Raw genomic sequence first — 17,621 nt, forward strand, 5'->3', positions numbered from 1 at the left:
AACTATGTTTTCTATGAAACACCAGGCTCTGATTCATGCAGTCCATTGTTTGGACATCATGAATTAAATGACTGGTTCCATTTATGACATGGCATGACCTCTAGGGGTAATAAGATTAAGATGATGACACCAATGTGAGATTCCAGTTGCATTATTTTCTATTTGTACCCACAGTAGACAGTGTAACGGTGTTGTTCAACTGTGTGACTTTTATGGAGTGCTACTGTCACACAAATGTTGCTGTCACCTACAACTTGTGGCAGCTGCTGTATCACTGAAACTTTGAGTGACATTCATTGAATGACAAGCAAGAGCTCCTGCCAACTCACAAGTTATGGGCACTGAGCAGAACGAAAAAGCATGCGTCCCGTAGCAGAACTGTCAATATGTCTCGTGAAGTCATTTCTCAAGTTAAACCAGCAGCAAAGGGTAACCGACTGACCATGCTTATATTAGCTTAAGAAACATTTCAAAGAGTGAACCACTGACTGTGGAAGTAATATTACAGCAATATATATGTGTTCTGTATGTGAAACAGGAACAGTTTGTCACTTGGCACATTTTATATTAAATCTCCCCAGAGAGCAGCACTGAATAATAAGATGTAACATGATCGCAACGTTATAGAGATTTTACACTTACCAGAGCTGTGGCAGTAGTCCATCTGCTCGGGAATCTGGACTGTAAAGGCTATCAAATCTGGACCAAGCAAAGATTCAGGCTTCCTGCTCTCCTTCAACCATTTACTCATGTGGAGATCTTTTGTGTCAGACGGGCCTTGCACCAAAGGAATTAACTTCTCTTTCCCATTGTCACCTTACAAGTACAAACAACAAATGGTAACCACAATACATAGAAAAACAGCTTACAAACAAGTGCATTTTTCCAAGGGGTTGTATCTTAAAAAGAGGTCAACAACTCTAAAACATCAGGATTTGTTTTAGAAAATCTATATATACACATTTATTTATTTTTAAAGGGAACCTGTCACCAGATATTGGCCTTCTAAACTAAACGCAACGACATCGCTAACGCAATGTCGTTGGTGTCACAGAATTCGTGACGCACATCCGGTCTCGTTAGCGACGTCGTAGCGTGTGAAACGCACGAACGACCATTACTGAGCAATTTTACTTACCTTATCGTTGACACGCTGTCCAGTTCCCAAATATCGTTGCTGTAGCAAGACGCAGGTTCTTCCTCGTTCCTGCGGCAGCACACATCGCTATGTGTGACACCGCAGGAACGAGGAACAACCTTGTACCTGCGGCCGGCCGCAATGAGGAAGGAAGGAGGTGGGTGGAATGTTTGTTCCGCTCATCTCCGCCCTCCGCTTCTATTGGGTGGCCGCTTAGTGACGTCGCTGTGACGCCGAACGAACCGCCCCCTTAGAATGGAGGCAGTTCGCCGGCAACAGCGACGTCACTAGGCAGGTATGTACGTGTGACGGGTGTTAGCGATGTTGTGCGCCACGGGCAGCGATTTGCCAGTGACACACAACCGACGGGGACGGGTACGCATGCTAGCGATATCGATATCGCTGCGTCTAAAGCGGCCTTAAAATTAACACCTTAAGTAGCACCTCTGCTGCATTCTATAAAGGTACACGCTTCCTCCTACCCCCCCTCCCCCTGTAGACCCCACAAATACCTTTATAAATTGTCCGGTCTGGCCCTATGGACGTACTAATCTGCGTCTCCTGTCCCTCCTTTCGCTGTCGTCCTGTGCTGACTGACATGGATGATGCCTCGGACGTCACCCACATTGCCGGACAAAATCTCGCACCTGCGCAGAGAATTCACCAGTTCGCACAGCCACACCTATGTTTTCAGCTCTACCCGCAATATGGCAGAGTGAAGTGTGCCTGCGCAAGCAGGGAATATGTATGCGCAGGCGCGAGATTTAACCCGCCTATGTGGATGGTGTCCAAGGCGTCATCCACGTCAATCAGCAGAGGAAGATGGCGAAAGGAAGGACAGGAGGCGCAGATTAGGATGTACATTGGACCAGACCGGATAATTTACATATGTGGTGGGAGATTTTATAAAGGTATTTGTGAGGTCTTCAGGGAGGTCAGTGGGTAATGTGCACCTTTATAGAATACAGCACAGGTACTGCTTATGGTGCTAGTTTTAGTTTAGAAAGCCAAAATCTGGTGACAGATTCCCTTTAAGGAACACAATTGCATATCCAAAAATTATATATGCACATTTTAAATGGTGAGTAATGGGGATGGGACAATCAAATAGCAGGACTCAGAGATCATCGGCCAGGTCATTAATCTGTGACCGCTGCTCAGGAGCCTTGCGAATCTCTTCTTGTTAATTGGCATTCCAGATTTTTCTTTTGATTAGCTGGGATGGCGCATCATCATCATCATAGTGGTGTGACACACACACACGACTAATCAAAGGAGGTGCGGGAATGCAGGCAGATAAGAAGAAATTCACAGAGCTACTGTCCAGTGGTCACAGATTACTGACCTGACCCATGGATGACAGTCCTGTGAATCGTTTCTACTATCTTTAGTGAGTAACGTAACGCAAAAAGTAAAATATTAAAAATACAAGCACAGTAGAGTAAAGGAGCAGGTTATAGGATTTTTAAAACTATCCTTTAGTTCGTGACTAGAAGTTTGACAACACTAAAACAAAAAGTTGCGGAACTATGGTTTTCTTTAAGTAAACCGCAAAAATAAGTTTAACACTGGAAAAAGGTAAGTCTTACCAACGTTATGCTGACACGTTGAAGAGGGGAAAAACTAGAGCTATTTATTAAACAGATTTAATGAAAGCAGCTTATGTGTAAATGATCCTTCCAGGCTGAAATAGTGCGATTCAATTTCATACTAAATTAAAAAAGGAAATAAACTCAGGATTTTACAGGGCTCATAAAAACATATGATTGGTCATGCTCTTTCGCGATAATATTCCCAGCTACATCGTACGAGCAAGTTAAAAATCAGTCATGGGCTTATCACCTTGGCATTATTCCAAAGCAACTTTATCGTCTCTGAAAATAAATTAGCGAGTAGCTGCGCTAATGAGTTTATAGTTTCATTTATTGAGATGGTCATTGATTTATTAACTATGTGGTGGAAGTACATTAATTGCTGGATTCAAACCAGCAGATGGGATCAAGGATGACACCTGTTTTCATATGAAGATGGATCGGTATAATGAGCGCCGATCAATGATGGCGATTTTTAATTTGAATTTATATTTAACAGAAATAAAAATTTTCTGCAATTTTTATGGCTTTTCAGATGGTTTTGCGGTGCTCATTATTTCAGAAGTTTTTATTAGCTTTAGATGTAACAGTGATAAATGATATAAAAGATAAGATCAGTAATGCGGGCTTTCCACGCAATGACATCGCTAACGAGATGTCGTTGGGGTCACGGAATTCGTGACGCACATCCGGCCTTGTTAGCGACGTAGTTGTGTGTGAAACGCAGAAACGACCGTTAATGATCAAAAGTACTCACCTAATCGTTGATACGTCATTCTAAGCTCAAATATCGTTGCTGTTGTAGGACGCAGGTTGTTCGTCGTTCCTGAGGCAGCACACATCGCTATGTGTGACACCGCAGGAACGAGGAACAACATCTTACCTGCGGCCGCCGGCAATAAAGAAGGAAGGAGGTGGGCGGAATGTTACGGCCGCTCATCTCCGCCCCTCCGCTTTTATTGGGTGGCTGCTTAGTGACGTTGCTGTGACGCCGAACGAACCTCCCCCTTAGAAAGGAGGCGGTTCGCCGGCCACATCGACGTCGCTAGGAAGGCAAGTATGTGTGACGGGTGTTAGCGATGTTGTGCGCCATGGGCAGCGTTTTGCCCGTGACGCACAACCGACGGGGGCGAGTGCTATCGCTCGCAACATCGCTGTGTAAAGCCCGCTTAACAAGCGAATTCTTGTTGCTTGTTCAATCTTTTCAGTTTACATGAGGCAATATTTGAAAAGAAATGATAGACCAAACAATTTTTTTTTTAATGAGGATCCGGCATAAAAGGTCTATTATTGCTTCCACGAGTAGTTTATTTTCGTTTAATATTTCTTTATTATTTCAAAAGTTTTCATATAACAGAAGATAAGAAATGCATAAGGGTCTTTCATGTTACCCAATGTTACAGCATATGAAGATTATAAAATAACCTATGTCTTGAAGTCTCGTAAAACGTATGGTACTATGAAATGTATCGCAAATCATGTGGAAGGTAAAATCTGTAAAACATCCTATAGAACATCTTAATTTTAACATGTAATAATCTTCTATCTTTATATTTATTCCGTGTAAAGTGTTAAAGGCAACTCCTTCTGTATAGTCTGGTTCAATAGGTATGAAAACATGACCCTATGTATATCAATTAGGTGAGAAAGAGATATAGAGAGAGGGAGAGAAAGATAGGTAGAGAAAAAGGGAAGGAGGGGAAGACATGGGGAAATGGGGGGGGGGGAGAAGGTCTGTATTGTGATGCCGCGCCACTCCTGTGTCCGGGAGCCCATCCCGGCTTCTTGAATATTTATTGTGATAGAGCGCCTGTGAGTAACCAGGTTTGGAATTGCTGTGTTTCTCTATACTGAAGCCACGGGTACCAAACCGAGAAACACAAGGAGTCTTTCCCTTCGTCAAACGCTCTCAACTCCTCCAGACGCCGCAGGCTATCCATAGCCTCTACCCAGTCTGCTCTCCTCAATGTACAGGGGGATCTCCAATGCCTCGGTATGATTTGCCTCATTGAAATCATAAAGTACGAGAGCAAGCCTTTCTTCGCCTTGGAGACTGCCCCTGTATACATTGATAAGAGGGCCACTTCCGGTGAGGGTGTCACTTCCGTGTGATGTAAATGGTTATAGAGAGCAAAGACATCTTTCCAAAGACCCTGTATCCCTGGGCAGGTCCACCAGATATGTAGCATTGTGCCCACTGAGGTCTTGCACCTCCAACAGGCGTCAGATACCTCTGGGAACATTTTATGTAGTCTGGCGGGTGTCCTATACCACCGTGAGAGGATTTTATAATTGAGTTCCTGCATTCTACAAGAAATGGTGGATTTATGTGTTAGGTTAAATGACTTACACCATTGTGCCTTGGGAAAAGTCTGGCACAATTCTGTTTGCCAATGTCTAACGTAGTCAGGCAAGTCGTCTCCTCCACCCCCCTCGGGCACTGCTATGTTGTAGATTATTGAGACTATGTGAGGGGGTGTTTCTCTAAGGAAGCATAGTTTTTCAAATGGAGTCAGATCCTTATGTATCTCAGATCCCGGAGCCAGAGAATCTATGAAACTACGTAGTTGTAGATATTGGAACCAGTAACCTGGTTCCCGTGGCCGGTCTCCAAGCAGGGATATCAGTGGTTTGCATCCCTGTTGGGTAATTACGTCTTTAACTCGTGGAATCCTTCCCATTGGCGTTGAAATCAGTCTGGGATGAGGTTCGTGAAACCAGCATTGAAACGCGGGGTTGCCCACCAGAGGCGTCATAGGACCCGGTTCTCCTGTCAATCTATATCGTCTATTGGCTGTCCTCCACGCTGTAGCCAGGGACAAGAGGATCGGGGAAACTCCCAGGGTCCCAAGGTTAGTTCTAGATGACAACCAGAAGATTCCGTGTGCCATATTCGGGCATAGTTCACATTCAATCTCCACCCACAATTTTCTGTCTTTACTGTGCAGGAGATCCAATATGCAACCACCCACCGCTGCTGCGTGATAAGCTTTAAGATCCGGGAGCCCCGCCCCTCCGTCCCAGCGAGATTTAGTCAGCATTGAGTATTTCAGTCGGGGTTTGGTGCCACGCCATATAAAATTGCTGATCATCTTCTTTAACTTGAGGAAGACATTTTCTCCTAGGTTCAGTGGGATAGTTTGAAACAGGTATAGTATTTTAGGTAGGACATCCATTTTAATTGTATTGACCCTGCCGAACCAGGAAATGGGGAGGTTATGCCATGCTATGAGGTCTTTGTGGATATTTTTTAAAAGATCTGGGAAATTGTAATTATATAGATCTTGGTGGTTGGGAGAAACCCTGATCCCCAGATATTTAATGTAATTGCTGGCCCACTTAAAGGGGAAGGCGGGTGTGAGAGTATTCTCTTCTACGGATGGTAGCGATACATTTAAGATCTCTGTTTTTTGTAGGTTTACTTTAAAATTGGAGAGTCTGCCAAAGATCTCAAACTCCTGCAGTATGTTGGGCAAACTAGTCTTCGGCTGTGTCACATATATCAAGAGATCGTCCGCAAATAGTGCTAATTTATGAGATGTTTGTCCTATCTGTATCCCTTTTATCGAAGGGTTTTCCCTGAGTGCATTTGCTAAGGATTCCATTACCAGGATGTATAGGTATGGCGATAGGGGGCATCCCTGTCTGGTACCGTTTCTAATATTAAATGGAGCTGACAGGCGTCCGTTCACGCCCACTTGTGCCGTTGGTTCGTGATATAATGCTTTTATCCATTGTAGTAAGCGCGAACGGACGCCGATTGCCTGCATCGTGGCTTCTAAAAAAAACCAATGGACTCTGTCAAATGCCTTTTCGGCATCTACTGTCAAGAGGCACATTGGGATTTGACGCTGACGTGCCTGGGCCACTAGGGACAGGGTTCTAATAGTGTTGTCCCGTGCCTCCCTCCCTGGGACAAATCCCACCTGGTCTTTGTGGATTAGTTTGGGTATGAGGGGGCCTAGTCTCAGGGCTATCATTTTAGAGTACAATTTAATATCCACATTTATTAGTGAGATAGGTCTGTAATTAGAGCAGGTCAGTGGGTCCCTGCCAGGCTTGGGGATTACAGTTATTCGGGCTTGGAGTGTCTGTTTAGGGAACTGGCATGTGTTGGTTATGGAATTGAAGGCTTTCAGCATTATAGGGCTGCAGGCCCCTCCACATATTTTGTAAAACCGGGGGGTGAACCCATCAGGACCAGGGCTTTTACCCACTTTAAGGGTTTTAATGGCATCGCTTAGCTCTGTGTCTGAGAAATCCTCGTCTATGTCTTCAGCTACCGCATCTTCAAGGGGGTCTGGGGCATATTTGTTTAAGTATTCCCAAATGTCGCGATGTCTCGCATCAGGTGATGGGGTATGTGGGGATGGGATGTTATAAAGTTTTGTATAGTAGTTTCTGAATTCTTCTAATATGTCAGGGGTGGAATGTATCTGGGTACCTGTCTGTGAGTTTAACGCTAATATTGGGGTTTGTGCCTGTCTGGGGTGAAGGGTCCTGGCTAACAATCGTCCACTTTTATCTCCAAACTCAAAGATATTCCTACGAAATTTATCTCTGATACACAGTGATTTTCGGTCAAGGATAGATAATATTTGGTGGCGGATAGTAGAAATTTCCGTTTTAATGGTGTCACTGGATTTGGTTTTGTTTATCGTTTCTTTATGGCCTAGTTGTGCTAACAGTTCTTTTAGTTCCCTTGCACTTTCTTTTTTAATTCTTGATCCATGGGATATGCAGACCCCCCTGATCATACATTTCAACGCTTCCCATTTGACCGGGGCAGGTGTGGGATCTGCCATATGATCTATTTTGAAGTTTGCAATGGTTTTATGAATATCCTCCAGGCATTGTTCATTCTTGAGCAGGTTGTCGTTCAGTCTCCATGTGTGTCCCACCCCCCCCATATCTCTCACCCCAATTTCCCCATATACTGGTGCGTGGTCCGACCAGAGAAAAACATCCATTGAACAACCCGGGGATTTGTCTAGCAGGTCGTGGGATATGAAAATGTGGTCTAGTCTGGTGTAGCTATTATGAACTGTGGAATGAAAACTGTAGTCTCTGACTCCGGGATGTAAGACCCTCCAAAGATCGACTAGTTTAAGGGATGTTAGTTCTCGTTTTAATCTGCGTAGTGCCGAGGAGGGGATTGCAGACCTACCAGAGGACGAATCCATGGCTGGATCCAGCACAAGGTTGAAGTCTCCTCCCAAGATGATACAGGTGCCACCCGCAAACTCTGCCAGCTTCTCCAGAGTCTCCACTCCAAAGGATACCTGGTCCTGATTTGGGAAATAGATGTTAGCGATTGTATAAGTATTATTCAGGAAAGATATTTTAAGAAATAGCCAGCGTCCCTCCGGGCTAGTGAGCGTGTCGAGAACTGTTGGCTGGAATGTCTTGTGAAAAGCAATGGAAACCCCACATGCCTTCTTGTTGGGGTGTGGGCCATGGAACCATGTCGGGTAATTCTTGGTTTTACAGTTGGGAGTGTTGGAGGCTATGAAGTGTGTCTCTTGAAATAGGGCTATTTTAACTCCCTTCCTGTGCAGGCGATATAGGATCTGACTTCTCTTTTCGGGTTTATTTAAGCCTTTAGTATTGTAAGTGCAAAAGGTGAGGTGCGACATCACAGAAAAGGGTAGGCAGGGTATAGGGAAAACCAAGGGGAGAAGAGAAAGAGCAGAGATAAGATAGTGGTGAAAGGTAAAATTAGATAAGCTAAGTAGGACTAGGGTGCCTACTGATCTTAGGTATCTACTGGTAGACTATTGTCTAATGTGGCACTCTGCCACGTCCCTAATAGAGGTGCGGGAAAGCCTACGGTCTTTCAGGAACTCCCTTCTGCGGAGAACGCCCACAAGTAATATGAATAACAATCAACGTATACAGTCTAGTAGTGATTAATCACTTTTCCATTCCCCTCCCCCACACCCCCAATTACTTGGTGTGTTTTGGGTATGGATCGCACATCGGGAGGAGAACACGAGGCTATCAACTCAATATAAAATGCCATTAAACCAGAGCTCAGTATCAGATCCAGATGTAAAGAATGAAAGGGGGAGCAACAGATTGAGTGAGACAATAAAAAAAAAAAAAAAAATAAATAAAATAAATAAATAAATATGAAGTGGTGTAGGGCAAAGGACCAGGGGGGAGGACGTGGGGAGAAGTGGGAGGACGGAGTGTAGGAGGCGTATGGAGTGGTGTATGTAGAGAGCATGTCTAAGAGGGGGGGAGAGGAAGGAGGTAGAAATTAGTGTAGGGCATGTGTCCTTTGTAAGTATGTGTGCTGGGGAGGGAAAATGGGTTGAGTAGAGTTAGTTTGTAGGAAGTAGTGCGCTCATAGAAGGTGTGTGAAGAGGAAGACGCAAGGTGGGAATGATACGAAGGAAGAGGTATAAGGGGAGGGGAGAGGGGGCGAGTGGAGGGGAGTAGGGAGAGAGAGAAGGAAAGAGAAGAAAAGAAGAAAAAAAAAAAAAAAAAAAAAAAAAGGGGGGGGGACTAGGAAAGTAAGCGTGAGGAGAGAAGATACTGATACATGACGCTCTATGAACAGGTAAGCAGTCCAATACAATCAATTTATATCTCGCCTCCTGGTTTTCCAAGAAGTTTTTGTCCTTTTCTTTGGATGGTCAGCGATATTCAGCGGTGTATATCACGGGGGGATCCTCCACCCCTTCTCTTCTGGACTTGTCGCCAGTGCTCTCTTGGTGGTAAGGGTGCAGGGCCCCCCGGGGTTGGCCAATCTGGCAGGCTGATCATAGGCAGTTCAAAAGTCCCTAGGAAGTTGAGGAGGTCTCCCAAGGACCGGAAGACCGCCGACTTCCCATTTTTCTTTGCTGTGAGTTGGAACGGATATCCCCAGCGATATGGAACATCCTTATCTTTGAGGGATTGGAGTAGTGGTCTTAAGGCCTTGCGTAGTTGCAGTGTCCTCCGTGCTAGGTCTGGTAGGACAATCAGAGGTGTCCCTTTATATGTACCCGCTCCTTTCTCTCTGCATCTTTGTAGTATGGCCTCCTTTTCTTTATAGAAGTGGACCCGACATATCACATCTCTTGGTCTGGCCGGATCAGGAGATTTGGGGCCTAGGGATCTGTGGATGCGGTCCAGTTCTATGCGTTGTTCTGGGTCGCGTTGGAGGAGACGGGTAAAGAATTTTTGTGCCCATTCATCCAGCTGTGGTGGTGCCACTGCTTCTGTGAGACCTCTAATTCTTAAGTTATTACGGCGATGTCTGTTTTCAATATCGTCTAAGTGGGTCAGAATGTCCTGTATCTGGGCCGTGTGCTCTGATAGGACTTGTTGATGTGATTCTATATGGGAAAATACCTGTTCCTGCACCTCTTCTGTAGCTGCTACACGCTGACCAATCTGTTTGATTTCTGATTGTATAGAGGCCATGTCTTGCTTATGGGATTCCCTCAGTTTCCCCAGCAAAGAGTCCATTTCCTGCCTGGTTGGAATTGATCTGATATGTGCTTTCCAATCCCAATCTTCTTCTTGCTCCTGTGTCTGGTCTGATTTATTCTTCTCTCCCTTGTTTCTGCGGGTGGAGGTGTTGGAGGTGGGGAGTCTTTGTTCTTTAGGTGATGTGTGCTGTTGTTGTGGTATTACAGGCTCCTCTCCGGGTGTCACAGATCTGCTTCCCATGGCTGCTGGGGTCTGCTGTATCACAGAGCTGGGGCCCTGCTCTGCCTGCAGTTTATCTGGCAGTCGCTTTTGTGGCTGGGACAGGGGGTTTTCAACACTCCGTTCTGTAGTGTCCTGCTGTGCCTTATCTATGTTTATGGCTGAGCTGGCTGCTGTTATGTGAGGAGACAGTGAGGTCGCTCCACTGCATGTTTGCTGAGCGTTATCTCCTGCCTCAGTGTCTGCCGGCGCCATGTTGGAGAGAGCAGAGGTATCAGGCTGGGAGGCTGAGGTCCCGAAAAAGCGGGTGATATCTGTACCTTCCCCCTCTGGAGTCTGTACACTCGTCCCCCGTCCTCTCCTGCGTGCCATTACTGATCCTGGACCCGGTGAGTGCCTTTGAAGTGTGAGAATTCACCGCTGGTATGTGGGAGCTCCTTCTTACAGCGTCTCAGTGTGCCATCGGCTCCACGAGTAGTTTATTTTAATGGTAATTAGAAGTACTGTTTTAAATCGGTGGTAACTTCCATATGAAAATATGGTTTCTTTCAAGCTCGATCCTGCAGAGTAGTGTTTCTACCATTTGTCTTTAAGACTATAGCGCTATTACTCTCCTTTGGGGGGGAAAAGGTATTGAGACAACAAGACCTGTCTTTTTGCAAATTACATTTGAGCAATGCAAATCCGACAATATCTTAAGTGACTGATTGTGAAATGAACATCTTCAGAAAATTATTGAATGTGGTGTGCATATTAGACATTAGGGCACAATTTATTTAGACTTGCAATTTGCATGCCAGTGTTAATAAGGGGCTCGCAGGAATAAGGTTTGCCAAATTCATTAAAGGGAATCTGTGAGCAGGTATGTGTTACCTCACTTGTAGCAAACTAATGTAGGCAAATAGACCCTGAATCCAAAGATGTATCACTTAGATTACTGGGTAAAGCAGATGTGACGCTATCAGCGTTTTTAGATTTAGCAAGTAGCAAAATTCAGAAAGTTAACCACACCCACACCAGACTCAGTATGCACTGGTTTTGTACTGAATGTGACAACAATCTCCCATATTCTTCCTATGTCTGGTCTGTAAGATAGGGTGGCAAGACGAAAGTCTTTTCTTCTAAACATTAATAACCAGCACTGGGATTTTTTTTGCTAAAACCTACATCAAGTCTGCAAAAACCATTTGGTCTCAGGAGACCAAAGTTGAACTTTTTGAACATAATTCCAGAAGGTATGCTTGACACAAAGCAGATACTGCAAATCACCAAAAGAACACCATACCCACAGTGAAATACTGTGGAGTTAGCATTACACTTTGGGACACTGGAATCTTTTTTCGGTGGATAGAACGGTTGGAGGGAATTATGAACACTTCCACATATCAGTTAATTTTGCATGAGAATGCAAATTTTATAACGGCCCGGCCAGGGCACAGACCTGAATCCAATTAAAAATCTGTGTGTGACCTGAAGAAGTTGCTGTACACAGGAGATGCCATGACAATCTGACAGATTTGGAGCACTAAAAAAAGAGTGGACAAAGATTGCCAATTCTAGATGTGCCATACTGATAAGACTCCTACCCAAAAAGCCTGAATGCTATCATAAATTCAAAGGGTATTTCAGCAAAGTGTTTCTTTAAGGGTGTGTATATTTATGCAATCATTTATTTTAGTTCTTTATTTTAATTTTTCTACTTAAAACATTACATATTTTTTAATTGAATTGTAACGATCATTGGTGTTACTAAAAGTAAAAAAAAAAGTTATGAAATTATTCTTCTTGGTATTATTCTTTTCACATGAAAAAAACTAGCATTTTGGGGGGGGGGTAGTCTTTTTACATCCACTGTATTTTTATACTTTGCATGGAGGTAAAAATGTCAATAAAACTGGTGTCAGTCTCGTTCAACATCATCTCTTTATTCATCCAACATCATTATACCAGTATTAGAACTGGTTAGGCCTCATTCAAAGGAGCATATTTTAAGTCTATGTGGAAAACAGATGGCACAAGAGCCAATGTACGGGAATTAAAGATGAGCGAACCCGTTGAAGTTCGGTTCGGCAGATTCAGCCAGACTTTAAAGTTCGGTTTGGGACCTGAACTTCACTTGAACCCCATTGGAAGTCCCTGATTGGGCAGTTGGCAATCCACTAATCTACAGTTTTTCCTTTTTTTTTATTTTTTTTTAAATCCGGTCTTTTGCTGTTTTTTTTCCCCATTGGGAGCCATTCAAACACTACAAGCAGCTCACACTGGGCTGAGCAATAAGCGTACCTGAGCATAGTAATGCTTGATCAAATGGTTTGCACCACATCATGGTCTGGATTACGTCGGACCTGTAGGGGTGTATTGGAGGTTAATAAATTGCAGAAAGAGGATTTTACTCTGTTTTGTATTTATTTCTATTTACTTACACGAATAGAAAGGTGGGGGGTCTTATAGATCCCTCCACATTACTAACCTCGGGCTTGATGACAGCTGTGAGTTTTTCACAAATCACAGCTGTCATTAACTCCTTATATTACACAAATTACCACCGCTCCAAGGCAATCAGGATAAGCCGGGTAAAACGTCAGGATTAGCACATCTAATGGAAGCGCCAATTCTGGGGTTGCTGCTGGCTCTTATTTTTAGGCTTAGGAGGGCCCAATCACCAGGATCTCCTAAGCCTGAGATTACCAGCCCCCAGCTGTCTGTGTTATTGTGGCTGGGTATCAAAATTGTTATTGTGGCTGGGTATCAAAATTGGGAGGGACTGCATGCTGTTTTTTCCCCCCCAATTATTTATTTAAATTATTAAAAAAAAAAGCCACATGGGTACCCTAAATTTTTATCCAAAGCCAAGATAATAGACACAGCTGGGGGCTAAAGCCTGCATCTGTCTGTTTTATCTAAGCTGGGTATCAAAATAAATGGGACTCTCTGCCATTTTTTCCAATTATTTATTTATTTTTACATTCCACTTCGGGGGCCCAAAGAGCTAGTGTGAGGGCAACCAATCACAGACGCTGTCACAGAGGGTGGCCAGGGGAAGCAGTGAATATTCATGAGATGTAATGAGCTGACCCGGAAGCAGTGTGAAAGTTGCACGGCAACTTGGTAAGTATAATTGTCTCCTTTAATGCCAATTTTGCTTCCATTTTTAATCCAGATGGTCAAACCCGAACAGTAACACAAACTTAAATGAGAAGTCCGTGTTGGGAGTACATGCACGAACACTAGGTGTCCGATATGTACCCCAAACGTTAAAGTTCGGGATCGCTCATTACTACTCTTAGATAGTGATGAGCGGACTCGCAGATAACTGGGACCAACAGGTCCCGGTTATCTGGTTTCTAAAATCCGTTTCCAGGCCGGATGCCAGTCCCCATATAAATCTATGGGGACCAGAATCCGGAGATTAAAAATGGTTGTTGAAGGGTTAGGGGGGTAAGAGCAAGCACGCTGTACTTATCGAGGATCCGTCGCGGCTGTAACTGCTTCCAAGCCACTCGTGCACTGCGTTCCCCACCCACCAGAGTCTGTGATTGGTTGCAATTTATTTATTTATTTATTATTATTTATTTTTATAGCGCCATTTATTCCATGGCGCTTTACAGTGAAAGAGGGTATACATACAACAATCATTAACAGTACAAGACAGACTGGTATAGGAGGAGAGAGGACCCTGCCCGCAAGGGCTCACAGTCTACAGGGAATGGGTGATGGTACAATAGGTAAGCAATCCGATGCTCCCCACTTTTAGCGTCAGCTGACTGCTTCCAATCACAAATGCTACGTGTGTCTATTGTGGTATAAAAATAAATAAATAAAAAAATTCGCATACGGTCCCCCATCTTATGATATCCAGCATAGATAAAGCATATGGATACAGGCTGTAGCCCCCGCCGTGTGCTTTTCTTGGCAGTATTTCAAAATAAGAAGAACAGCATGCGTCTTTTTTTTTTTTTTAAATAATTTAAATAATTATAAAAAAAACGACGGTTTTCTGCCAGAAGATGCAGGTCTCGCCTGAGGTTAGGTCACTGACTTTACTGATGTCAACTGTGGTCAGGTTAACTGCGGTCACAGGTCGAGGCCGTGAGAACCTCCAGCTGTGACCGCAAATAACCTGAGTGACACCATCGCTGATTGCGTGGGTCAGTCTCTGCCTAAAGTCCGCAGCGGGCAGTCATATTCCATGATCTCGCTGTTATTTCAGAGCTGGATTGATCGTGGGACGTCATGTGAATTACGTTGGACCTATAACGGTGTTTTGGGGGTTAATAATGTGATAGAGGGTATTTTTGTATTTTATTTCAAATAAATGTTTTTTCGGTGTTTGTGTTTAATTTAATTTAATTTACAGATTAGTAATGGATGTGTTTCATAGACACTCCCCATTACTAATTTAGGGCTTAGTTGCAGCTATGGGCTGTTATTAATCCCTTATTACCCCGATTGTCACCACATCAGGGCAATCGGGAAGAGTCGAGTAAAGTGATAAGATTGTCTCATCTAATGGATGCGGCAATCCTGGGTAGCTGCAGGCTGCTATTTTTAGGCTTAGATGTAAAGATCATGGAGAAAGAAAAGGCGTTTCTCAAATACCTTATGTAGTAAATTCTGACTCTGAACGGCGCTATTGTGCTCCGCTCATCCACGTCAATTGACCCCCGGGCTCTGTGACCTCTGAGATCCGGTGATGTCACAGCAACTTCCAGTTGACCAAACATCACCGAGGCGGGCCACAGTCTCCCTGATTAACTGGGCTGCAGACTGCTCGTCACAGCCCAGCTTTGCTCCTTCTCGCGGTGCTCTGCAATGAAGAAGAGAGCGCGTGAGATGCTGGGCTGTGACAAGCGGTAAAACTCCACCCACATTCCAGAGACTGGGGTCCACCTTGGTGATGTCGGGTCAACTGGACGTTGACGTAACATCACCGGATCTAAGAGGTCATCGAGCCCGGGGATTACGTGATAGGGATGAGCGGACTGCAATACCACCGCTTAGAGTCAGAATTTACTACACAAGGCATTTGAGAAAAGCCTTCTCTATGAGCGTGACATCAAAGTGGCCACTAATGCTGAGTAGTGGACCACCCCTTTAAAATAAATCCCTATTTGCCCCATTTATCTTTCCAGCACATCATCACCTACTACATATTGGGATAGGATCTTGGAGATGGGAATAATCCTTTAAAGATCAATCCAGAGAGAGCTAAGAAGCAGATTTATTTGAAAAGATATATTACAAAGTTGCTTATTGTCATGTGTACTATTTATTTATGAAATAATGATTAGACAATCAGTTACTCTTTAAGCATCTGGATGTAACAAGAATATTTCTAATCCTTGAAAGCAACCAAAAATCTCAAAAATGATGAGCAGTAATAACATACAGTATGCTAGCAAGTGACATAACATTCATTAAAAAACATTACTTAATACACAGAAGTGTAAAACATACAAGTTTGGACCATAAGTGTTGGTTGAAGAGGATGGTGGATGATCTGACTTCCCTAGAGCCAATACAAATGTGTATGTCCAATGAAAAGCAAACGACTGGCATATAAACTGCACTTGTTAATGTTTAATTAAATTTATTGAGTCAAATTAATGTTTTTCAAGTGAAGACCTTGTTAATCCCTAGAGGTACAAAGTATTGCATAATGTTGTTATGTTTGTGCCTTGCAACAAAAGCAGAACAAGTTTACTTTTAGGCGTACCAGGCTCTTGCCAGCCTTCCTAGTTTTGCTTAAAAAACATAGAAGAAGCTTGTGTTAAAAATTAATAAATAAATCTCACCTTGTCTTTCTATTTAGTATAGCCTTTCACATTTTGAAAGAGATCTTTGCCTTATATGCACTAACCAGATCTCCCAATTATCGCCAAAAAATGACCTAGAATGCAGTTACTTGGCAAGAAGCATGCACATCATCACGTTATTGGTAATTACTGTGGAGTTAGTATTGTACTTTATGATCCGCCGTACAGTAACTGCTCAAATATGGGACAAAGGAGGGCGCGAAATAAATCTACCATCAGAACACAATTATAAAATTAAAACTAAATTTTAGTCCGCCATAGTTATAATGCATTATCTTGGCATGATAAAAATTAAAACACGCTAAATCTCTGATTCATAGGAACAATGAATAAATTCTTGTTTCAGTAACTCTCCTTGTAAAAAGTAAGGCCAATTCTCCTATACAGGCAATAAACTTTTATACGGTCCAGCTGCACATACCTGGGGCTTTGGCACAAATTTTTATTGATCCCAGGGTCCCGGAGACACATTTGACCAATGATGTGCTGCAGAATTTCAGTTCAACATTCTGGATAGAACCCTCCAGAGTTGGCAGCGCATTCTTGGATTTCACACCTAATAAAAGAAAACTGCAAATGTACTAGCCTGTTGAATTGTAATATACTTTAATATTCATTCAATCAGACAGTAAAACAATCATTTCGGTTCTTTTGCTTTTTGTTTTAATTACCAAACATCAGAAAGTGATTTGGATTCATATTCGAACACTATTCATTTTATCGCATTCGCATGATGTTCTGTATAACCCTGGTATGAAGTTGTGCTGTTCTGCAGGTGTCCAGGATTTGGCAGGAGGGTCTGTGCCATAGTCCTCCAGCAACAGCAAAGAATAATACCGAGTAACACCCAGCACACGCAATTCATGCACCTTATATATGTTTGGAATGATCTAACACCCCATATAATCCGACCACGAGCATTAAGTGTAATGAGCAATAGTGTGGCTTATCAAAAGTGCTATTAGGCATGAAAGGGCTGACAGATCTATTGTGAAACAGACACTAACGAGTCCTGACACATCCTATGGATCTGTCAGGTCAAACCCCAATGTTCATAAAAAAAGTACAGTTCATGGACGTAAATATCACACAATATACTCTTAAAAGGGTTTTCAGGTATTGAACGAAAATCAGCCACTAGGAGGAAATAGTGCAAAGAAGTAACGTATCCATCATTATAAACTATACATTATCACACATCATATTTTCCCTTTCCATGATAGAACGAAAAGATAAAAAATGCAGTTCTTTATACACACTTCCCCTTAGATAATAATCAAATTATATAAAGAAAAAAACAATTTGGGTTTTTAAATTCTTCTTGTCAACAGGACTTGTCCATGTACACTCGGGGTCAGACTGTATGAAATCACCCAACTGAAAAAAACAAAGTTAATAGATAGATACAGTATACTCATACTATTTCCATAATAG

At 43.1% G+C, this 17,621-nt stretch overlaps 1 protein-coding gene across 1 annotated transcript in view; it reads right to left on the reverse strand.

Moving 5' to 3' along the window:
• VPS13B (vacuolar protein sorting 13 homolog B) overlaps positions 1-17,621 on the reverse strand; it is a 1,405,890-nt gene that overhangs the window by 918,567 nt on the left and 469,702 nt on the right. Inside the window, exons 18-19 of the mRNA XM_075353076.1 lie at positions 16,609-16,743; positions 643-816 (exon numbers count right to left, since the gene is read on the reverse strand). Of these exons, the coding sequence (XP_075209191.1) occupies positions 643-816; positions 16,609-16,743 (309 nt within the window). The remainder of the gene's footprint in view (positions 1-642; positions 817-16,608; positions 16,744-17,621) is intronic.

Source organism: Anomaloglossus baeobatrachus, chromosome 6 (genome assembly GCF_048569485.1).
Source record: "Anomaloglossus baeobatrachus isolate aAnoBae1 chromosome 6, aAnoBae1.hap1, whole genome shotgun sequence".
Classification (NCBI taxonomy): Eukaryota; Metazoa; Chordata; class Amphibia; order Anura; family Aromobatidae; genus Anomaloglossus; species Anomaloglossus baeobatrachus.